The 24,312-nt window shown below is 40.6% G+C and overlaps 1 protein-coding gene across 1 annotated transcript in view; it reads left to right on the top strand.

The window, feature by feature from the left end:
* Positions 1–932: 932 nt before the first annotated feature.
* Positions 933–24,312, top strand: part of ANKRD12 (ankyrin repeat domain 12) — a 138,455-nt gene continuing 115,075 nt past the window's right edge. Inside the window, exons 1-2 of the mRNA XM_019525437.1 lie at positions 933–1,096; positions 20,569–20,716. Of these exons, the coding sequence (XP_019380982.1) occupies positions 1,010–1,096; positions 20,569–20,716 (235 nt within the window). The 5' untranslated portion in view covers positions 933–1,009. The remainder of the gene's footprint in view (positions 1,097–20,568; positions 20,717–24,312) is intronic.

Here is a 24,312-nt window from a genome sequence, read left to right as displayed (position 1 = left end):
TCTTTGCCAGTTAGCACTGAGGGATAGGGTTGCATAAAAGGCAGCCAGCAGTCAAGATGGCGGCTATTCCTTCATCCTTCCTGCCACCTCCACCCCCTGGGGCCTCTCCATCAATCAGCGCTAAGAGGCAGGGCCTCTCTACCAGTCAGTGCCAAGGGGCAGGGCTGCCACAATATGACTGCAAAATCGGCTCTTCAGGCCACAGCCAAGCCATGAAAATTACTTTCTCTCTCTCCACGAGTTCAATAATTAATTCCCTAGTTATGTGGCTTTGTCATGTGAGGATCCAAGAGGGGAGAGAAGAGCAGTGTGATCACATGCCCACTTGGCTGAATGTGCTGCACTGGCTGCTGTGTGAGCTCATGGGCTGATTAGCATGGTTACTACCAGAGCTCAGACTGCCCAGTAAGCTCAGAGAACTCACTGTGCCTGCTGAGCTCCAGCTGGGCCTGGATTGATCAGCCTGTGAGCTCAGAGAGCTCACTGGGCATACTGAGCTCCATCAGAGAGCCAAATTTTCTTAGTTTGTGAACTCAGCCTGCAGAGCTCTGGCAGGAACCCCATGTGCCATACAGCCAGAGGGTGGTGCAAGTGCACTACCCTTACCTGCCCTAGATTTGCCTCTGGTCTTTCGTTTATAATAAAGACTGTTGAATGCCCAAGGATATTTACAGCCATCAGTGAAAAGTGCGAGTTAGAGGGAGGAGCTGTCTCTGAGCAGTTGAATTAATATTTCTCTTTTCACATTGTCTACTGTAATAGCTATATTTCTGTATTAGACTTCCTGTTCTTCAAGCCAGATATAGAGCTTTAATATGGTATTGGAGGTCAGGTGTGAGCAAAGCCACCTTTTCTTCCTGCTGTGATTCAGCTGAATGGTAGTGCGCCCTACAAAAAAAACACTGCCTTTAGCATGACATTATGAACCTTGCTTATCTGTGTATTTCCCTTTTTGCAGACACACGATGAGTACACTGATGCAAGATACAGCTAGCTGAACAGATATAAAATGCCAAAATTTGGGTCCACAAAAGCAGTTCAAATTGAAAATTCTGACAGTGACAGTACGATGGTGGAGAAACCAACTGCAAGAAAGGTAAAAATACTTATAATAATAAATAATTACATTAAATTACATTGGGGCTTGTTTAACTTTGTAAGAACATGGAACATGACAATTCACATGGTTTCATTTGGCTTACAGTATTTGAGGCATTCCAATTCTGTACATGAATGTGAATCTATTTTGATGCGTTAGTCCTAAAATATAATTGAGAGAGATTTTACAGTTTTTTAAACTTTAAACCTTTTATCAGTGTAGGATCAAGAGAGATATTTAGACTTTAAAGCCTTGTAATGCCATGAATAATTTAGTTGTAAAAGAAACGGATTTATTTTTGTTGTTTAATGTATGTTTCATTTTATATGAAATCTTCATATAATAGTATTACTATTTGTGATTACTACATTTTATTTTATGTTTTGTCAGTATTTTATATTAGTAGTCTGAGCATTTTCACAATTCTTTCAGAAAAAAGTACAACTCTGTGTAGTAAACACAAATACATTTTTATATAGTTTCATAAACCAAAAGAAGTTACTGTTGAGTGATGCTGACTTGTTGATTTTCAGTCTTATTACAAATAAAATATGTGCATTTGTGTGCAATTTGAGTGTGAGTCTACTTCAAAAGTTGTAAAAGTTTGTTTTTGATTGGGGAAAAAATAGGGTCAGCTGATTAGAAACAGTTGGGGTTTTATTCTATAATTGTGCAGAATGGAATTAATTCAATGATGGTTGTTTTCCTATACTACACTTTTAAAACTTTAGGCTAGATTATGACAACCCTTAAAGACTTTCAGTGAGTGGGTGGACATAATTTCTCTGTTGGGCTAATGGAGTGTAAGAAGAAGGGAGTAGCTGGTGTTGACAGTTCTATCAGCTTTCCAAAGGTGATACCCAGGTACGGCCATGCTCTGCCCTCTGCTGCACAGTACTCTGTTTCTCAGATATGACTGTGCTTGCTATTTTCCTCTCCTTCCTGCTAGAGGAGGCGTTTTCCTTCAGTGTTATAATCTGGTTTAGTGGGATTTTATTTCTGTTGGTAAACATTGATTTTGCTTCACACTAGCAGGCTGATGAAAAAATATTTCCATTGTTAATCAAAATTTATAGAAAGGGGTTGTAAGAAAATGATGGCTGATGGAGTATGTGATGACACAGGGAGCAGTCTTACAGAACCAGACTGTGACTGTAGCTTGGACTGCAGCTCCTTGAAATCCCAGGGGACTGGGAACAAAGGAAGAGGAAGTGACAAAGTGAATGGGGGAACTACAGGCCAGCAGAGCCATGACGGATGGCAGCTCAGCTGGTGGCAGTCCTACAGTAGTTATGCTTATCAGTGGGCGGTTAACCTGAACTATAATAATAGTATACTGTCATTTAATAAATTGTCTGCCCCCATGCTCCTAATTTCACAGAATTCTGAAAATTTAAACTGAAAAAATCTAAATAAATACTTGAAAATAAGCATCCATATTATCAGTTGAAGTTATAAATAAAAATGAAATGCTGCCAAGCCCAGGTATAACCCTTCCATGTACAGCAGCTCATGTTCTGCTGAAAGTTGGGCTTGAAAGTGTTAAGATATTGGTAGACAATTGGTAGACATTGATTTTAATCTGTAATTCATATTTAATGTAAAGTGAATACTTCTGCTCTAAGTTGTTTTCTGTCAGCCATATTCAAAACAAATTTAGAAGTGAAATAAAAAAAAAAGTTATTTTAATCATTTTCCCTTATACTCTTTAGCTGTATAGTTCGTTTTAAAGGAATAGTTCATTATTTAATAGTCCCAAGGTTACAATTGAAATGCCTTCTCAAAAAGGTTATTCGCTGGCTTTATGTAAGACCTTTTCCTGTTATCTTAACACTCTGGTCTGTTGCTGAGACAATTTTGTGATATCTGTAGGAACCCAGGAAAATCTCTGCTTAGTATCCTTAGCTTCTGACATCCAATATACACCAGCCTTTTCAACTTTAACTTGTATTTGTTTCATTAATAACTTTCCATAATAGATTTCCTGTTTGGAACAATTTATTCTTACTTTTTTCCACTTAATTTTTTAAAAGGCATTTAAGGCAACAGAGAGTACAGTCTTTAACACAGCAAGGCAGTGCACATCATTGTTCTGTCAGAGATGTAATTTTGTGTATCAGCAATTCATAGATCTGAAGACTTTGAAAAATACATTATTTCTGCTTTGGGGGGAAAAAAGGAAACAAATTGAGAATGCTCTTCCTTGGGCTTGTCTGTGGTTTCAAAGCTTCTGCCTTCACTGAGCAGCCGCCACAGGGAATCCACCACATTGCATACAAAGCCGCATGCCTTTTGCCGGAACTGCATGACTTCACTGTAGTGGCTGTGCCAGCAGGGCATGTAATGCACTCTGGGAGACACCAGCTGTTGAAGGGGCCGTGACAGTCAGCAGAAACCATGGGCACATCTCCAAGTGCCTTCTGTCAGCTGCAGGGTAGCAGCAGAAACCTACTGTCACTTGCAGAGCTGGTTTTATTCCAGCTGGCAGAGAAAAGGCATTCTGCTGCCACAGAGGATCATAGAATATGGATGCCATTTTGCCAGGCTATAGTGATGATATAAACCTACTCAACTGTCACATGGAAGAATGCACATGGAAGTGGTATTTGTAGATTCATGTTTAGGTGAATAATGGGAGTGAGAGTATCTTGAAAGATGATGTGTAGTAATTGGAGTATGATGTAGGGATTAATTTTTGGATTCTCTGGAAATAATTAAAATATTAGCATAAAGGATTCAGAATGTGAAGTGAAATATTGATTGTTGCTGTAATACAAATCACTTTTAATATTACCTTTTAATTATTTCTATAAATTAGTTTTGAGCATTCTGAGAGAACTCTTGAACTAATTACTTTTTGTCCAGTTTTATAAAGCTAAATGTAACAAAGATTTTAAATAAATTGCCATTTGGACAATTAAAATTCCAGACACTGATTATTGTGCGTGTTTAGAGGTGTTAACTGACCTTTGCTTTTGGAGAAGATGCAGTCCTTTTTCCTCTACAGAAATAGATAGCTAGTAGTACCAAATTATTTGGATTCTGCGTTCTACATACTAACAGCACGTTAAATTCTTTCTTCAGAAGATATGAGCCAGCATGTATATTCTAAAATAGTTAAAATAATTAAGACAGGAATGTTGATTACTTGCAAAGTTAAACAGTCTAAATGAGCTATTACATTTTCAAAATGCAACTGAAAATGCTGGAACAGAGGAAAATATTCTTTGTGTACTTAAATATTTAAACCTGAACCAATACCAGTAATAACAATATTAAGCAATAGCTAAGTATTAACATGATGTAAGCTGCTACATTCTTCAATATTTTATACTAGTTCAAAAAAAGTTAATATTCACTGTACCATGGTGGTAGCAGCACTAGTTATAATCAAGAGGACATTTTTCATTATAAGCCTCCTTTTTTCTGATGTTTACAGTTTTTAGAAAAATTCTTTGGACAGAATTTTTTAGCTTTAATTATCAGTCACAAAGTGAATATTGTGGCAGTTAAGATAAAAATCATATTCAGATATTCTGAGTAACCTATGAGTGAAGAGATCTCTTCATGTAATCAAAGATCTTTCAATTTTTTTCTTGCTCTGGGAAAACTCAAAAGCAGCACAACAGAAATAATGTGGCATCGCACCTGGCAGCAGAGTTTTGAGAGAAGGTTAGCAGCCAACTGTGGCAAAAGAACAAGTCAGGGACTGCTTAGAAAAGCTGGATGCATACAGTCCATGGGACTGGATGAGGGATGTACCCAAGAGTATTGAGGAAGTTGGCTGATGTAACTGCAGAGCCACTGGCCATCATCTTTGAAAACTCATGGCCATTGGGAGAGGCCCTGGATGATTGGAAAAGGGCAAATATAGTGCCTGTATTTAAGAAAGGAGGAAAAAGGAGGATCCAGGGAACTACATTCCAGTCAGCCTCACCTCAGTCACTGGAAATGTGCTCAAGGAAACCATTTCTAAGCACTTGAAGGAGAAAAACGTGATTAGGAACAGTTGGCATGGATTCACCAAGGGCAAGTCATGCCTGACCAGCCTGATAGCCTCCTGTGATGAGATGACTAGATGCGGGGAGACTGGTGGATATCTTGACTTTAGCAAGGCTTTTGATACAGTTTCCCATAACATTGTTGCAAGCAAGCTAAGGAAGTGTAGGGGCTGGATGAATGGACTAAGATGAATAGAAAACTGGCTGGAGCATTGGGTTCATAGAATAATAATCAGTGGTTCAGTGTCTAATTGGCAGCTAGTATCAAGTGGAGTGCCCCAGGAGTTGGTCCTGGGGCTGGGTTTTTTTCAGTATCTTCATCAGTGACCTAGAAGACTGGATGAAGTGCACCACTAGCAGGTTTGCAGAAGACACCAAGCTGAGGGGAAGTAGTAGATAAGCTGGAGGGTAGGGTTAGGATTCAGAGAGACCTAGACAAATTGGAGCATTAGACCAAAAGAAATCTCATGAGGTTCAATAAGGACAAGTGCAAGGTCCTGCACTTAGGACAAAACAATCCCATGCACCAATACAGGCTGGGGGCTGATTGACTGGACCCAATGCTCCAGCAGTTCTGCAGAACAGGGTCTGGGAGTTATAGTGGACAATAAGGTGAATATGAGCCAAGAGTGCGCTTGTTACCAAGAAGGCTAATGGCATACTGGGCTGCACTGGTAGGTGTGTTGACAGCAGATCAAGGGAAGTGATTATTTCCCTCTTTTGTGTACTGGTAAGGCCACATCTGGTGTACTGTGTCCAGTTTTGGGCCCTCCACTACAGAAAGCATGTGGACAAATTGGAGAGACTCCAACGTAGGGCAGTGAAAATGGTTAGGGGACTGGAGCACATGACTCCTGAGGGAACTGTGGGCTTATTTAGTCTGCAGAAGAGAAGACTCGGGGGGGATTAGTGCCAGCACTGGGAGCCCCACACTGACCTTGCCACCATGGCAGGGTGCCCCCTGGCACAGAGTTGTGTCCCCTGCTGCTGCCAGGTGGGCAGGGGGCACCTTGCCACAGCAGTGTGGCTGGCTTAGGGCTGCTAGCGACATCACTGATTCTCCCCACCCCACTCTATCCTCCCACACTGGATTTTACCCACTGGGCCTTGGAGGCCTCCCAGCAGGGCAGGGAGCCCTGAGCCTGTGGCTGACAGTCTGTATTTGCTCCTGCCCTGTGTACAAGTGTAGGGGCATGTCCCAACCTCCATGACTCCCCCAGGAGTGTGTGCAGCAACTGGGAGCCAGGAAAAGAAAGAAAACATGGGCTGAAGACCAGGAACAAGAAGCCTGATAATGAGGCAGGTGAGTTAGAGGAAGAGCTGGAAAGCAGTTTCCTGCTGTTAATGCCTCTAAGCTTCAACCCAGAGTGGAGACCAAAAGTTGGGAAGTGGTGGGGAGGTGAGAATATGCAAGCCTTCCTAAATGCAAAAGCAATCCAGCCAATTGAACAGGTTGCAGGAATGGGAGTGAAGGAGCTAGAGTGGACCACCCTGAGTAGTAGCATAGACAAACCTTAAAGGGACAGACGCACTCATTTTAAAACAAACATAAATGGCACTGACAATAGTTTTGCCTAACATCAGGAGCAACTTAACACGCAAAAGATGGGAACAGATTGAACCAATGTTGAACCAAGTAAGGGCAAACATAATCTGGCTACAGATCGGTCTGTTCTAGTGAAAAAAACTCAGTAACTGAGTTTGCATTTGTATCAAAAGAAATAAGGATAAGGAAGAAAGAAATCATATGTGTGGCTTTTAGCAATCACCAGGTGCTGAAGGTGGAAGTGAGTCTTGGTAAGAGCCCCATGAGAGGGAAGGGACTGCAGAAGTTAAATGTGCAGCTGTTACATGATGAAGAGAGATACGTGAGCATAGCATACAGGACAAAGTATGATGGGTGCAAAACACTGAAGAAATATTTTGGGAGTACTAGGGAATAGTGAATAATAGTGAAGAAGAGGACGGGGAAATTCTTCAGGGAGGAAGGTTGAACATGCGTTGGAAAAAGAATGAAAGAGTCAAGAGAGTGGAAAAGAAAGATGCAGGAGCTGCTAAGGGAAGCCACAGAAGGAAGATGGGTATGAGAAAAGCTAGAAGAAACAAGGCAAGAGCTAGAAACCTGGTTTAAAAGAAAGATGAGGGAGAAAATGTTCTTAGCACAAGTACCCTGAGTGGGAGAAAATGAGTGGTCTGGATACTTTTCAGTCAGAGTGAAGGCGTCAAAAGGAGAGCTTAAAGCAGTGTGGGAAGAAGGTGATGCTCAGGTGGAAAAACAAGAGATGTTGGAGGCGACAAGGAGATTTTACAAAGAGCTATACCAGAAGAAGGAAACAGATGGGAATAAGAAGAAGGATTTCTTGGAAGAGATTGAAGAGAAAGTAGAGGAAGAAAAGAAGATAGAAGAAGAGATAAGCTTAAGGGCATGGAGGAGTGTTTAAAAACCTTTAAAAGAAGGAAATCACCAGGAGCAGATGACCTGCCTATGGAATTTTATGAGAAGTTATGGGCATTGGGTAGGGAGGATATAGTGGATTTTCTGAGGAAATGGTGGAATCGGGAGAAGCAGGGAAAGATTTTACACGAGACATTGTGATCTTACTCTTCAGAAAAGGGGAGAAGGAACTCCTGAAAAACCAATTACGTTCCTTAATATGGACTATAAGTTAATGGCTAAGACCCTGGCTTTGAGGATGAGAGAGAACCTCAAGAAAGCAACAACCAAGTATGCTCAGTACCAGGTAGAAGGATCTCCACAGTGATCAGAGATGCACTGTTCCATTTCCAAGAGAGGAAGACAAACACCGGTATAGCAAACCTAGATTTAGAAAAAGCATCTGACAGAGTGGATCATAATTATATAATTGAGGTGCTAGGAAAACTGGGGTTCCCAGAGATGTTTATATGTTGAATAAGGTTATTGTATAGAACAGTGGAGAGTCAAGTCCAAATTAATGGACATCAAAGTGGGGCCTTTAAAATCCATACTGGGTGAGACAAGGGTGCCCCCTATTGCCCCTACTATTCAAGTGACATGGAAGCATTGGCACAAGAATAAGAAGGCAAGGTCATAAGCAGAGTAAAGATACTAGGGAGAGGGTGAGGTCAAATGCATACTATACAGGGATGATATAAATGTAGTACTTAGAGATGAACTTCTGATGGAAAGGGTGCTAAAGCATACCAGCAGAGTATGGAGAAGCGATGGGGTTAAACTAAGATGGAAAAGCATGATAATGGGAGTGGGGACCTGGAGGGACTTCAAGAAGTTGGGTTTTCAAATAAGAGAGAAATTGGAGTGCTAGGGATTCTGATGGATGCCAAAGGGAAAGGAAATACAGCATGGGAAAAGTTGATGGCAAGGCTACGGCAAATACTTTGGTTATAGTCCAGAAGGACACTGTCCTTTGCTGGAAAAATGGCGGCAGTTAAGGCTGTGTTACTGTTGATTATTCTATATATGGGAATTATGTTTCCACCAACCTGGTATCAGGTAGCAGAAGTACAGAGGGAAATGTGTGGGTTTTCTGGAATGCCAAAAGAGAAAGGTTGGCCACAGCTAAACTGTGCAAAGCAAGAGAGATAGGAGGATGGGGGCTACTGGACTTGGATTGTTCACCTATATGAAATATGTAAGCATGATACGCAAGGTGGTAACAGAGGTAGAGGGGAAGCAGCATGTATCACTTGATTTCACACAGCTGCAATTTTGAGGAAATGGGGAGTATGTTAGACCTCTTTGAAGAGTCTGTGGGCGTGGCAGCCACCAGTTTATTATATCAGGATGGAAGGGTTCACACCCACAACCCCCATCCAGGAGCCTGGCCACCTGGGCTGGCAGCCCTGGAGTTCAGGGAAGGTGGCGCTGAGCCATGGCAGGGCTGCCTGGCACCCTCAGCCCCCCATGGCTCGGGCTTAGGGAGGGTTGGAACCGCCTGGGAGCTCCAGCACGAGCCACCTCCAGGCCTGCGGGTCTCTGAGGCGTGGCCAGGGGCATGCCCAGCCACCCACCTACAACCCTCATCCAGGGCCCTGAGCGGCTGGGCTAGCAGTGCCGGGGGTTTGCAGAAGGCAGTGCTGGGCTGTGGCAGAGCTGCCTGGCACTCTAAGGCTTGCGATAGGTTGGAACCACTTGGGACCCACTGAGCAAGTAAATGGGGAAGGCCAGGGCTGGGGCTGGAGCAGCTGCTCTCCACCTGGACTGTCCGTGTCCAGCACTGCTGGGTCAAGGGTGGGGTGAGCCCATCACTGCTGGGGCCGTGCTCAGGCCCAGGGCAGTATGGCAGAGACTCTGTTCAGATTGGGCATCCTGCCAGGGCTTACAGGGATCCCCCCTCCCCAGGCTCCAGACCCTGCCGCCCCTGCAGGCACCCTCTCTCCTCAGAATCCAACCCCCCCCACACACACACACCCCCACAGCCTCCCACACCCTCCCAAATTCCCTCTCACACACCCTACACCCATCCCCCAACCATACAGAGTACCTTCATAATTTTGCATAAGTTTGAGTTTTTCTGCACGTAATTTTGGGTTTTTAGGGGTGTGATTAAAATTAAGATTAATTTTGACTCATTTTTTTTATTGCACAACTAATCACAATTTTTTTTTTTAACTGTTTGACCATCTTAATATTTAGTGAGATTTCCATTTATGCAAATACAAGATGAAGGGCTTCCCCTGCACCACCATACCGATTGGGGGCGGGGGGGGGGAACCTTGACTTGTATTTGACTAAATATGGTAGTTTTACCATCACCAAAACTACAGATCTGAATAGCTGCAGGGGTAATTTGGTTTCCCCAATACTTTGGGATGAGCAGAAGTTGTCTCAGGGCCTTTGTTGCACGTTGCACTGTGAGCTGCCCAAATCCTGCCCTCTTCCATACTGTTCTTCCCTGCTCCTCGGGGCTCCTCCCTACCCCCTGTTTCAGAAGTTCATGTGCAATCCAGATGTTAAGAGCTCCAAGAGATGCCCAGAATTACTGTGAATAAGGCCCTCAGTTTTACAGTAGAGAGACTTCTGAACAAATAGTTTTTTACACTAAAATCTTTATATTATTGCATCTTTATGTTCTTGCACACTTGTTCTGCAGCAGTAAAAATGCTTGGCTTTTGTTCCACGTGATTAGATTCTTCTTACAGATCATAGATTTGTTATATGCTCTATTTATTTATATTTAAGGTAGAGCTATAATTAATAAAAATGGTCTTTCCTTGAAATAATAGTAAATAGGGCTTGTATTTATTCCCATTACTGCAGCACCCAGGCGTCTCACTTAAAAGTTATATTGTGTTACTTTTATGATGAATTTAGATCAAGTAAAATATATGGAAATGAAAAGTGTCATTTTTCATGTTTTCATATTTGAAACTTAGTTAAATTTATAGAAAATAATATTTTTAAAAATACTGTGTAGTCATAATTTATTATCATTGGAGGGAAGAACTGAAGTTTGAACTTCCATTTTTCTTCATTTTTGCAGAACACTGAGCTTATTTGTTCTGTAATGCACCACAAATATTTATAGAACTGTAAAAAAAAATTATTAACAAACATAGGAATTTAATTAATATAACTAGTACTTGAAGTATATTTTGATGAGTATATATGATTAGTTTCTTTATGTTCAAGAGAGTTGGTTTATGCTTGATGGACTTCTCTGTGCGTAAGATAACAAGTGTAACAGACTGCACGAGTTTAGGACTACTTTTAATGCAATGTGTGTTACTGTTCTTAACATAGGATGCAGGTTTTTATTACTAAGTGCTCTAGTCATCTCTGTGTACTCCTGATGATTTTTAAGTAGGATAACCTTAACAGCTTTAGATCTGGGAAACTTGCATTTACATTACAGCTGGCAGCCTGGTTACTCAGTACTTTGCATTAGTACTTAAACTCATAATATTGAAATCATCTAGTTACACCATTGCAGAACTGCAGCATGCTCTTTGATCAGCCTGATTCATAGGTAACAGCATCAGTGGCATGAGAGAGTTTTATCAGGTTCTGGGTGAATGTTTCTTTCTTCCAGCTCAGGTACTTCTGGGATAAAAAAAAATAACAATATTGACTCTAACTCAGTTTTTCCTATCAGGTTAACTTCAAAAAAGTTCTTTTATTGTTTTCAAAAGCATAATAAGAATCAAATTATCTCAAATATATTGAAATTCTTTTTCGAGTATTGTCTCTAGACCACGTCAGGGATAACTGTCTCTGTAAACTTGAGCTCAGCATGTTCTGTAAAAGAGTAACTACTAATACCTCTTCAGACTCCTGTGCTGATCCAGATATTTGCATTGAAGGTAACTGGGGAACTCTGTCTCAGACTGCTTTTTAGATTATGTGAGCAAGTAATGCCGGGAGATGAGAAGCCTTATTGTCTTGCTTCTGCAAGCCATCTTTAATCCATAGTTTTTCTCCTTGTGTATGTGGTGGTGGGTATTTTTGTTTGTTTGTTTTCTTTGTAAGCTTCCATCAATAAGAGTAGTGATGTTAGTGTTCATTAGTATCATTGGTATTTTCATAGCTCTGTGACTATATTGCTTCTTGGCCTCTTTCATGTTATTACCAGTGTTTCATCTCTGTTCAGTACTGTTGGGCAAATCCTTGTGTCATGCCATTGGTCTTTTCTGTTTAATGACATTATTTCTAGTTTTATTATTGTGGATCTTAGCACAGCACTTTAAAGAAGGTCTTTGTCACTTCTAATGGCAAAATGTTGGTCTCTAACCTATGTATTTAAAATACCTTTCCTTTGTTTGTGCAACATCCAAGCCCAGCTTTTAGAAGAAATGGGAGACTCTGATTAAATGCTTTCTTTTGGAACAGTGGTTCTCTACCATATAGGTCGTACATGTTGAACACAGTCCTACAGTGTGCACCCTTCCTGGTGCCCAGCAGCCAACCTCCTCCAAATATTATGCACAACTCCACAGTCTGCCTCCCTTGTGGCTTCCTCACCAGGCATGCTGCAGAAACAGCCAATCTATCTCTGCATGCACTGGTTCTAGAATGGAATTAGCACTGTCATGTTTTGTGAACTGTGCCTGGGCTAATTAGCCCAATTGCAGTGCCATACCAGGGGACTTTGTGCTTCCTGTTTGGGCAGTAGTGTGGGTGCTAACAGATATGGGGGGTGGAAGGAATAAAAAATGCACTGTGCTGGAAGCAGCAGTGCATTAGTGCAACCAGGCTCCTCACTTCAAGTTGGTTTCTTGGCACTTTTAGCTAAACCTGATTCAGTCAGCTGTTAAATAAGTGCCGAAAAAGCCCCACTAAAGCATCCAATCTATAGATGTTGGGAAAGCCAAGTGCAGCTACCGTGCTGCTTCTTGTGGACATATGCTGGGCTTGGCGTGGGAGTGCGCTGAGTTTAAAGTGCCATTTTTTTTTTTGGTTTTTTGCTTCTCCACGCCTGCAAGCAGCCACTGTGATGTTGTACCCCAGGAATATTGCATGGAGGTCAGACAAACTCTCCCTCTGTCTGTTTCCAACCCTGTGTTCCTTGTGGGCCTATCCATAGCCTGCTGGTTGAGAACCACTCTTTTACAGAAGGCAATTAAGAAACAGGCTGAGTTTACCTCTTTGGGGACTTCTTCATCCTCAGAATAAACTCCTAAGCCAAGGTTGAGGGGTAGGCTCAGGAATCACTTTTGTTGAAGGTTGAGTCGTTCAGGGATGCTTTAAGAATTAAGCTAACAGCTAGTGAAGAATAAGGACCATAAGTTTTGTGTTTGATTTGTTTTTTGGGGGGGGGGGTTTCATTCATACTGAAGAAATTGAAATTGAGGAACCCCATCTAGACAGAATGTTCTGGTCTTGGAGATTTAGCTCGTTTTCAAGTGTTACATAAAGACTTAAAATAAACTTCTCCTTTTGGCCTAAATTGGAAAAACTTATTTGCTTGTTGTCGCTACTGAGAAAAAAGTATCCTGGACTTGTACGTTTTGAGGGAAAGACGTTTTCTGTAGAAGGTGAGGTCTCTGCTCCAGCTGGGTTCTCAACTTTTTTGCCTCTGTATACCAGCACTTTCTTAGTGATACATAGATTGTGTTTGCGTCAGCAGTTTGCTCAAATACCTAATTCTTTCAGACAATGACAGCTATCTGTCCTGCCCTGCCCACATTTAGTGAGGGGCTGTAGAACTGAGTGTCATACATACATTAATATGTTAATAGATTATCTTATATCTTTTGATATCCCAAGTATAGCCTCATGTGGTTAACTATGTATGTTGCACATAAGAGTCCCGGGGTGGGTGTGTAACCGAGGGCAACTGGTCTGTTTCACCATCTTAATCTTCTGTGACCTATCTAAAAAGACAAAGTAGACTTAACACAATTAAGTTCGTATATGAATTGGCAGCAGTTCATGATCAGTGATATGGAAAGCAGCTGATGGACATAACAATAATTGCATGGAGATTTTATTCTGTCCTAGCCATTAGGATAACTTAAGATGGGTATCAGATTCCTTTTGTAGTGGGTGAGAAAAATGGACTGGCATCTTTTTAAATTCAGGCATTCAGTCTCCCTGCACTATGGTGCATTTTCTAATGGGCCATATCCTTAGGCTTCAAAGTCTTCCTAAAGAGTCTTGTGTATTCTTTTCCTTTTGTAATTTAAATCTACCTAAAAAACCTCTGTTAGTCTGTTCTTGGATTCTGATTTTTTTCCATAAAAGAAATATGAAATATACTCCTGAAATATGTTCCTGAGAATACCTGCATTTTTCCCAGTTTAAGCTAGTGTGATAACAAATTTTGCAAATTTCTCCTTTTTTCCAAAAGTGAGCCCCTTTGATTAAATATCAAGACAAATTATCTTATTTCATTTGATCTACTTGTTGCTTGCCTGAAGGTGAGGAGAAAGGTGGACTAAAGCATCTGACTTTCTTTGGCCTACTCAGGTGATATATTTCTAAAAATATAAATGTAGAAGAGATAGCATCTCTCTCATTTGTCTTGAACAGAGAGGAAAAAGGAGGCTTTCACAGAGGAAATTTATCGGGCAAAGTTTGACCTTATTAGTCCTGTCCCTGGCATAATCCCCCCTGTAGAAAAGTTAAACCTGACCAAGATAACCACCTTTACTTAAGAAAAAACATGTGAAAGGATAACAAAAAAAACAAAAAAAAACTCTTGGGTAGACTTCACCATTCAGTGCACAGAACATGGGAGGGCACTATCTTTGAACATGACAACAGTCATTCTTTGTTGACTTGTATCTCCTTTTCTGAGTGTGGTACAAAGCTAATCTTGGTGTCTAACCCAATGTTTTCAGAGTCAAACAATCAAATCAGGAAGTTTCCAATGTCATAATGACAAAAGAAAGTAGGGTTTGCAGTTCTCTCAAGGCAAATTATCTCAACATTATTTATGAACATTTTTCTTACATAGTTGAAATATAAATACTGTATATGAAACTGGAATTTGATGTGGAATTAATAGGAAGTGTGCTATAACATACAACATGATATTAAATTAATGCAACTATTGAAAGAATTTTTCTTTTAACATTTTGGGGTGATCCAACCCATCATCCATTAGACTACTTAATTTTCCTTACATGGTTTTCATCCCGTTTTCAGTGTTCAATACAATAAATGTAATTTTTTTGGCACTTGCATCTTGCAGTTTTGCATGTTGCACAGCTACACGTCAGCAATAATTCATCAGAAACAGAATCAAGACACTTGTCCAGAAAAAGAGCTCCAGACAGATGTTTTCATACCACTCCAAGTTCTTGTAGATTTAATGTACTTCTGTAGCTGCTCTTATCCAGGCTAAAGCATTCACGTGCCACAAAGAGGCATCTCCTGAGATGTACTTTTTGAGTAGGGAAAGAAATGGGGGGAAGCTGTGAGATCAGTTTACTTTTGTACAATGCAAAATGAAGCTTGTTAAATGTTTTACAATGAAGTGATGGCTGTAGACGTTAAGGTATTCATCAGATCTGTTAACTGTGTCCTCAGAAAGTGTGCCATCTTCAGCAAAACCTAAAAGGAATTTCTCTGATGCTGTGTTCAATACTGACAGTTTTATTCTCACTTTGCTGGTGATGTCACATCCTGTGAGAATGTGAGCCTTAATAAAAACACTGCACAAAGTTGGTCCTAGTTTCTGTTCAAGCATGTGAAGAGGAACAGATCTGACTTTGGATTAAAGTAGGCTTGGGTAACAAAATCCAAAAGTCCTTTTTCACACAGTTGAAACAGATATCAAAAAAGAAGGACAAAAACATCTGTATCCTTAGACGACAATATGATGTGTGAAACCAGATGAAACTGCATCAAATAAATGGATGACCATGCTGCTCTAGAAGCTGGTGGATGATTGCATACCTTAATTCCATCATCTGTGATCATTATGCCATCTTTTCTGTTACTTTCTCCTGTCATAGTTCCACTTAACACTGTAGTATGTTATGCTACTCTCCCTTCCTTTTTCACAGAAGTATTGTTTGGCTGACAGTTGTAATAACTCTGTTTGCTGAAGAAGGCCAACATTTCTCCATCTGAACAGGTAAAGGATTGTAAGAGTCCAGTTTTACAAACTGTTGGCATAATAGTCTTTTTCCTCTCTTGTTCACCTTCTTTCAATGACTTCTCCACATAACTATCAAACATATCTACTCTCTGAACCAGTTGGAATTGGATAGCTTTCCTCCATACGGTATCAAAAAGTTCTTGAAAAGGTTGGGGGTTTTTTTACTGTGGACTTGGCATACTTGAGACACAGTCTACAATTACCACAGGTTTTTTTGTTCCTGTTCTGATGGAAATTGTAATGAGATGGTTTCAGTTTCTTCTCAAGCTCCCCTAAAAGAACTGACTTGGTTTAGTAAGAAGGCCACAATCATCAAATAATGTGTTAGATGGCAGTAGATTGTACTTCAGTATGTTCATAACAGACTTTCCTCAATCCTTTGCTATGTGTAGGATTTTTCTCAGCTGCAAAGTAGGATTTCTTTTCCAATACTGCAGGTGGTTTAAGTTTTTCTACCTGTTTATCTCCATCAGAAACAAATCCTAGACATTTTATCTTCTTAATGGTATCCAGAAGCTTCTTTGTTTTCTTAATGAAATGTTCATCTCTAAACCTCATATAAGCTTCCTTTGCATGTTCTCTGAATGAAAGCAGTCTTTCAGTTACATCTCTTGAGACATGTTGCTTGCTTATGAAATTGTGAAGTTGTCTGACTGGATGTGATATATGGGTTCTCTCTGTCCTCCCTGAACTGGAACACACAGGAAAGACATGATGCAGTATTTGAGGCAGAACTCCCAGGCAACTCATGGTGAGTGGATGTCTCATGATATCTAGTTCTCTCGGACCCTATTAATTCTCAGAATGTATTGCTGATTGCAAATATTTCATGATAAACAAGTTCCCATTCATTAACGTATTTTGTTGCCCCGTCCATCCAATTATTCCTCTCTCTACCAGGACTTTTTTGAGATCTCTGAATAGTTTGTTCCAGCTTCATGTCAGGAGAAATTACACAGAATGACCCGTTCTATTGTTGGAAAACAACATGGCCATCTAAAAATGTTTGTTCTACATGTCATGCGTGCCTGGAGATCTCTCATTTTCAAGGTACCAAGATACATAGCACAAGTAATTAATGCTGTAAAATTCTCAAAACATATGGAGGAAGTCCTGTACAACTTGAAGATGTGATTCCCAATCACTTTATCAGCAGGTGCTAGATTTTTGAGCATCTGAACTAGCTCAATGAAACCATCCCAACACTTGTACATTTCAGATTTTGCCTGACAGGAAATGCTGGAAGCCTTGTAATCTTCATAGAGATCATTATTCAGCAGTAAATCATTTTCATAGGTGGCCAGAGATGTCTTTGCATCCTTCTCTGTGAGAGATGTCTTCATTTTTGTGCATTTTTGAGTACTGCAAAATACTTGTTAGCAGGAGTGATTTTCCAGACAGCATTCCATTTCAATTTTTGTATGAGTTCTGGCAAGATGAGAAATCCCTTGAGTGACCTCATATAGTGACTACCTTGCATAACTGATTTTAAACTTTAACACCTAATACATCACATTCCACCAAGGTATCCTGATGACCACTCCCATGCAGGTACTTCCCAATAATGTGTATGACAACTTTAGCTCAGTGAAACTTTCCCATCACTGGAACAATGTCTGTAAATTCTGATGGGTTGCACATTATTATATCTGCGATTATATAGAATAGTTCCTCATCACAAAAGGCAGGTAGAGATGTCTGATTCATCTAAGAGCAAACAGTTTGAAGGCTTATAGGGGATGCATAAGCCATTGCATAATCAGTAACAGGTTTGGAATTACTGGTAGCAAACCAATATGCATCAGTGGTGGGTTTTTTTCTTAATAATAAACCGTGACATCCAGCCCATGTAGAAATGGGTGTGGCTGATGAGCTTTCACAAACAGTTACTTGTGAGTTTGGCTGCCCACATAACTCAACACAAAACAATAAACTGGGGCGGGCAATTATTTAGGGTGGAGGGCTGCTTATCCAGTTTTGGCAAGCTGTCAAGGGACATATGGGTAGCCTGCCCCTTGACAGGTGCCCCGCCCCCTGGTTACCATCTTGGGACCAATGTCCCAGGGCCAGCACAGGTGGGGCACAGGCTGGCAGGGAGAGGGGGGAGCTGGTGCAGCTCTGTAGAGCCCCTGCTGGCTGGGACCCTGTACTCCTGCTGGCACTGGCCCTGGCACACTGGTGCGGGTCCTGCTCCTGCACCTGCTCATTCCCAGTGCCTTTTGAGCCCTGCAGTACAGGCGGGGAGCAGCACGCAGCCCTGACCCCCTGCTTGCTGGCAGGGAAGGAGCTAGTGCGGAGCATGGGGAAAAGTGGCCCCTCGCCCACCCCGTGGCTGGTGCTCCCTGCTGCAGCCGCTCACAGCCCGCGCAGGGCTGTCCTGAGCAGGCACAGGCAGCCCCATGCAGGCTGTGTAGGAGCCCGCTAAGGATTCCCTTGGGTCTTACTGCCCCTGGTTCCTGTCATTTCTGACAGGAAACAAGGACAGATAAATTTTAATTTTCAACTTTTTTTTAGGGGCCCTGTGGGCTGGATAGAATGGCCTCGTGGGCTGGGTCCGGCCCATAGGCCGTATTTTGCCCACCCCTGCATTAAACCCATTAAATCCTGTTAATAAGTAACAGTAACTGGTCATTAAAATAATATACAGTACATAAAAGAGTACACAATAAATTGAGCAGTTGAATAACTGTTATTTATTTATTAAAATAAAACTAGCAAACACACACACAAACTCAATAATTATTTTGGTAGGGCAATATATAGTACCATTTTTTTTCAGTTACATGGATGTGGAGCTTACATGGATGTAGAAACCTACTTTCTTTTGTCACTGTGACATTGGAAACTTCTTTAGTGGATTGTTTGTCCTTGAAAACATTGGGTTAGATACCAAGATTACCTTTGTACTATACTTTAAAAGAGGAGATACCAGTCACCAAAGAGAGATTGTCACCATGTTAAAAAATGGTGCTTTCCCACGTTCTGTGCACCAAATGGTGAAGTCTACCCAAGTGTTTTTATCCTTCATCATGTGGTTTCATAAGTACAGGTGCTTACCTTAGTCAATTTTGACTTATCTACAGGGGTCTATGCCAAGGGCTGAACTATATATTTTTTTCTCTAAATGCTATCTTTTATATGCTTTTTAACTACTGTATTACTGTAGCAGAGAAGATATAGAATAGTGTTGCTCCCACCATGATTTATTAATATTTTTTTCTCCTCATATAAAAGTATACTTGTAGTGTTCCCAAAAGTTCTAGATGGGTGTATCTATGAGGAAATAAAAATATCTCTGTTCTTCAAAGGTTGCTTTTGCACATCAGAAGTCTTTACCAGATTTGTGAAAACATGCTAAATTTTAGTACGTTGCTTTAATCAAATCTTTCAAGAGAAATAAGTTTTAGTATTTTACCAAGTCTCTTAAGTGTAAGAATGTAGTTTTGAATATAGTTGAAATTTCATTGCTGTTGTTCGTTTTGGGGTCACATTCTTTCCATACCAATGCAATTAGTCTTTTAGCATCATTCCTATGATATGAGTAAGTAAAGAAGTTCAGCAGAGATTTAAAGGATGCCAATTTCTTTAGCATTCCATTGGTATTTGTCTGATTGATTAAAATCAAGAACCTAAAAATGCAGCTCATAGATCCCCATATTATATATGTGTGAAACAGAAACACTTGCAGGTAAAACTTACTGTCCCCCAGGGTGGATTTGATTTAAATCAAATAGATTTAAATCACTGGTCAGGGAGCCTCGTCATTGCTTTCTACAAAAAGTGCTTTCTTGTTGTTTTGATATAACCATTGTGGAAATAGACTTCAGGATAGTCGGCATACATTCTACATTTCTCTTTAGCCCAATGTTGAGAACTTCGGCTATGACAATTCCATTTTGTCACAATTTTGTTCACAAATTGTTATCAGATTCGGCCAATTCTCAATATATCGCTTAGAGCAGTCCACTACTGAGTTCCATTGCAGTTTTGTGGGAGAGTTTGGTTCCTCCTGCTTTCTTCAGAGCAGCAGCTTCAAAGTGGTTGTTATAGAAGTGTTTTGCAATTTCAACAATTATGCTCAAAATGTTTCTCTCTCCTGTTTCTGCTGCCCCTTTTTCCTTGCATTTATCCCCAGACCTTCTCCTCTTGGCCCAGATCTACTCTACCCCCAACAATCCTCTATTCATTTAACTTCTTGAAAATTTGCACTTTTAGAGAGAAGTAAGGGCTTGACTCTGTGTACACAAACTTGCAGAGAGACAATAGGGCTGATCCTGGATAATCAGGTCTCTTATCTCATCTCCACATACTGATATTAACAAGGATGTTATATCTGGAGGCACAAATCCACAACTGAAACTAAGCATCGCAGAGATGCTTAATGGGGTCTTCTAGATTGAGCACTGAGTCCCATTGGGTAGAGTGGTTTTCTTTAATCATTACTAATCTACAGAGCAGCCTCTAGGAACCCCATAAGATTGAACCCCTAACATAGTCCATGGCCTGTTGTGACCTATTGAAAAACTTTTCTAAAAATGTTACATGAATATATTGTGTCAGATAGTATATAATTAGAAGCTATAATCCGTATTCCAGGATGATGTCTTTGAGCTTTAATGTATCTTAAATTAAAACTATCTTTATATACATTTATTTTTTTAAGCATTTTAATTGAAAAATACAATTAAATTAAGAAATCCATTTGGTTTGTTTTAAATCTGATTAAAAAAAAATTAATGCCTCCTGCTGTCCCCTAATTCCCCAGGTACTTCTAATAAAAACATGCCTTTTGTGTTTATCAGTAATGTTACTTGCCTTTAAAATGCAGATATTGTATGGAATTATTTTATATCTGTATGCTTTGTGATACTGTTCTCTTGTCTGAAAACTTTACTTTTATTATACTTTTAATTTACATCAGAGCAAGGACAAGATTGCATCCTACAGCAAAACTCCAAAAGTGGATAGGAGTGATGTTGGGAAAGAAATGAAAGACAAGTCTTCCATGAAACGTAAACTTCCGTTTACTATCAGTCCATCCAGAAATGAAGATCGAAATTCAGACACAGGTAGAATCTTTCTATTTTCTCTCCTAATCATGTTTTTGCAGTGAGCATTGTAATTAAAATTAGTTTACGTTATGATATTGACTTTTTCAACACAAGGATAGTAGGTAAAATATGTGCTTGCTTGCTTGTTTCTGATGGGTTTTTCATCCTGTCAAGCGCTTGCATGCCAGGGTAGTTCCTCTCAGCTATTTTTTTTCTAGTCATCCTCCAGTCTTACTCTTCACTTTTTGTATTTTTGTCATAAATCTGTCACCTTCATTGTCATCGCCAAATGTCCAAAGAGGGGAGGGTAAGTTCCTCGTCTAAAACACATTCCTTTGCCTTTTGTGGCCTTTTTTTGTCTTCCATGCGGATCCTTAATGCTAAGTCCATGGAAATAAATACCCCCATAGCAACTCATAGAAGAAATTTTTCCTGCAGCCTAAATTTCTGTAAGCTATAAAGGACATACCTGCTTGATGTTTTTTGTAATTCAAACACCTACCACTAGAATTATTTGCTTGAAGTTTTCATGGTCTTTCTTACTACACCTCCTTTAGAATCAGGATAACAGGGAGTTTTAGGATACCTCACCTACTCCAAAGTATAATTTTCTCATAGAACTATAACTCCCTTGAACAGACCTCTAGTCCAATAAGCGCTCCAATAACAACAAAACAGTAGGACTGCCTTCCTCCCATTCCCAATTGTGGTTGAAAGAAAAATGCTTCACGTGTAGCACTTTTTCAGTACATTTATTTATAGCATCATTTCTGAAGCAGCTTCTCTTCATAATAAGGTTGACTATGCCTGTAAGCTTGACACCTCCATAGGCAAGTTTAAAACTAAATACAAGATTATAGTATATCTCCCAGTTGTTTACTACAGGGCTGTCCAACTTCACTGTGAGCAGGGATCGTCTGCTGTGCGTGACACATGCTGTGGGGGCAGGCTGGTGCTGGCATGCAGTCCATGGGATTCCCCTCTTCTCCCCCTGCTGCATGGGCCCTGCCAGGATTCATTTTCCCCCAGCTATGTGGGCGGTGACATGTGGCCACCCAAGATCCCATTGTGTGGGCTGCACAGGTCATGCCGCCTGGCTGTGCAAACAGTGGCAGCAGCATGTAACCCCTTCTGGAACCTTCCCTACTATGTGGCAGTGGGAGAGGTGGCTGTAATGAGCTACCATTTGGAAAGCCCTGATTTACTGTACAGCCAAAGTTAATATTATACAGTGATCTGCCTCCTGAACGCACAGACCCAAGTGAAATTGCATGACTTTTGTCCACAAAGACAAGACTGACAAGCTGTCCTAGTTTTAGTTTGTTAGTAGAACCATTCACATTACATGCAAGAAGAAGTCATGTCATCAGATGTCAATTTCTAGTAGCTCTTTGGAATTGTAGCATCTTTTGCAATTAAGTGAAGGCTCTTGATTCTGAAAAAGCCATGTTCTAAGCATAAATTCTCAACACACTACCAGAATCTGCTATATTGGGTAGAGCATTTAGTTTTAGATGCCAATAATATTTAATCTATTTTAGAGTAATTTAGAATAATATAGTGTTTTACATTAATGTTACAGTTGTAAACACCTTCAAAGTAATCATCACATCATGTAAGATTCTATTGCTATGTAATGTTTTATCAGTAGCATCTACTGTAACAGTTATAAGAAAGAGAAAGTTCATTATGCTAAGCACTGCACAGATGTATAAAAATGACACTTCTAGTTCCAAAGAAAATGTCAAAAAGAGTTTTAACAGGTATACGAGGTAAGCAGGTAGCTTAGACCCTGAACAAGGGTGAGGTAAAGCAATAGGATATGCACAGGTATGATCACAACCTGATCTCTGACTGGTTGTTGCTGCTTTCTGTCTATTTTATGGGAGAAGTAACTAGTATCATCCCTGTTTTACAGATGAGAACCTTAAAGTATAGAGGTTAAGTGGTTGCTGAGGCAGTCCAGAGTCAGTGGCATTCTTGGGGCTAGACCTCGGATTTTCTAGTCTAAATTCCTTCCTAATTCGTTAGGCTAGACTGCTGTCTCTGATGTTGCCTGTGTATGCTGATTGTACTTAGAGAAGATTGGTAAAGGGAATTATAGTGAGAGAAAAGGAAGTAGGAGAATTGGTGTGAAGCCAAATGGGGAGCAAGAGGCAATTGTAGCAAAATGAAAAAGACAGTTGGAGAGTTAGAAAAAAGAATAGACAATGAGGTATTTCATGAAAAGCTTTGTCACCTGGTAAACATGCCTTTTGAGTAATAAAGGGAAATGGAGATAATTGCTTAAACCTTCAGATTAGAGTGATATTAATACAAAATCTGACTTCTGTCCTTTTTTCACAGTAGCTTATATTATCTTAGGAAATGATCAAAATCAAATGATGATAGATACTAAAGAAGTGCAGCTAGTGCTAGTAATTAACATGACCTTGAAAAAGTCTGTGGTTATGTGTTTGTCCCCCTTCCCAGATTTTTCATTGGTCCTTATGAATCTCATAATAAAAATATTTTTAAAGTTTTCCAGCCTTTGCCAGGTTACCTACCAAATTGCTTTTGATTACAGATTTCTAACATTTATTATCCATTATTTAAGATATTGACCAGTTTTGTTTGTGTTAGAAGTGTTCTTCTGAATAGGTAATAGAAATATTGATAGGTTTGCTGCCCTGTTACTTTGAAAATGGAATCATCAGGTAGCTCATCTCTAAACACATCTCTGTGCACACACCAAAACCCAAGAAAAAGTGTGGTTATGGTTAAAGCTACAGTGCCTGTAAAATAGCTCGTCTCCAAGAACACAGTGTTGATTGCCTTTTTGTCATGTGGGCCAAATGGACAGTGCCTGATCTGTGTGCTGGCCTGATCTGACTTGTGGGGCAGGGGAGGTAAGGAGTGTGGCCCAGGCCTGATCCAGCTGCATTGAGGCGGGGGCGTGGCCTGGCCCCAACTTGGCCCTGCAGTTGGGAGCAGGTGTGGCCTGGCCTTAACATGGCTGCATGGAAGGGAAAGGAGTATGATTTGGGCCCAATCCAGCCACATAGGGGTCGAGGGGCGCTTCCCAGCCCCATTCTGGTCATGTGGGGCTTAGGAATTTGGCAAATGGGGAGGAGTGGCAGTATTAATTGCCACTGCTTCTTCACCTCCAAATTTCCTAAACCCATGGAGAGTCCCATGGGCCAAGGGTTGAACACTAGGCCTATGCAAGTAGAGAAGTATTCAATTTGGATTCGGCTGATTCAGAGGACAATGATTGGATTTGGAGATTCAGATCACTGTCCCAAATCGATTCAGCCAAATTGGCTTTGGAAGATTTGGCACCGATTCAGAGAGATTTGGTGATTTGGCTATAGACTATAATGAGGATGCACTGAAATACCTATAACTTTGTCATTTTTTGGCAGATTTGGATGAAAACAGCAGTAATGGTATCCCCTTCTGAGGGCATGAAGCCTTCTAAGATTCAAGGAGAGAGATACGGGGGTTTCTGGGAAACTGCACCTCAAGGTGCTGATGAGCAAAACTTGTGATGCATGTTACTTTGTATGTCAGTGGAATGAAAACTGCAGGGATAGGTAGCCCTTGTTGTCACCCTCACAACTCCATTGCAACCA

This window comes from Gavialis gangeticus, unplaced genomic scaffold (assembly GCF_001723915.1).
Source record: "Gavialis gangeticus isolate Ggan-Ray unplaced genomic scaffold, GavGan_comp1, whole genome shotgun sequence".
In the NCBI taxonomy this organism is placed as follows: domain Eukaryota; kingdom Metazoa; phylum Chordata; order Crocodylia; family Gavialidae; genus Gavialis; species Gavialis gangeticus.
The sequence above is the reverse complement of the archived record's forward strand: the minus strand, read 5'-3'. Positions and strand labels throughout refer to the sequence as shown.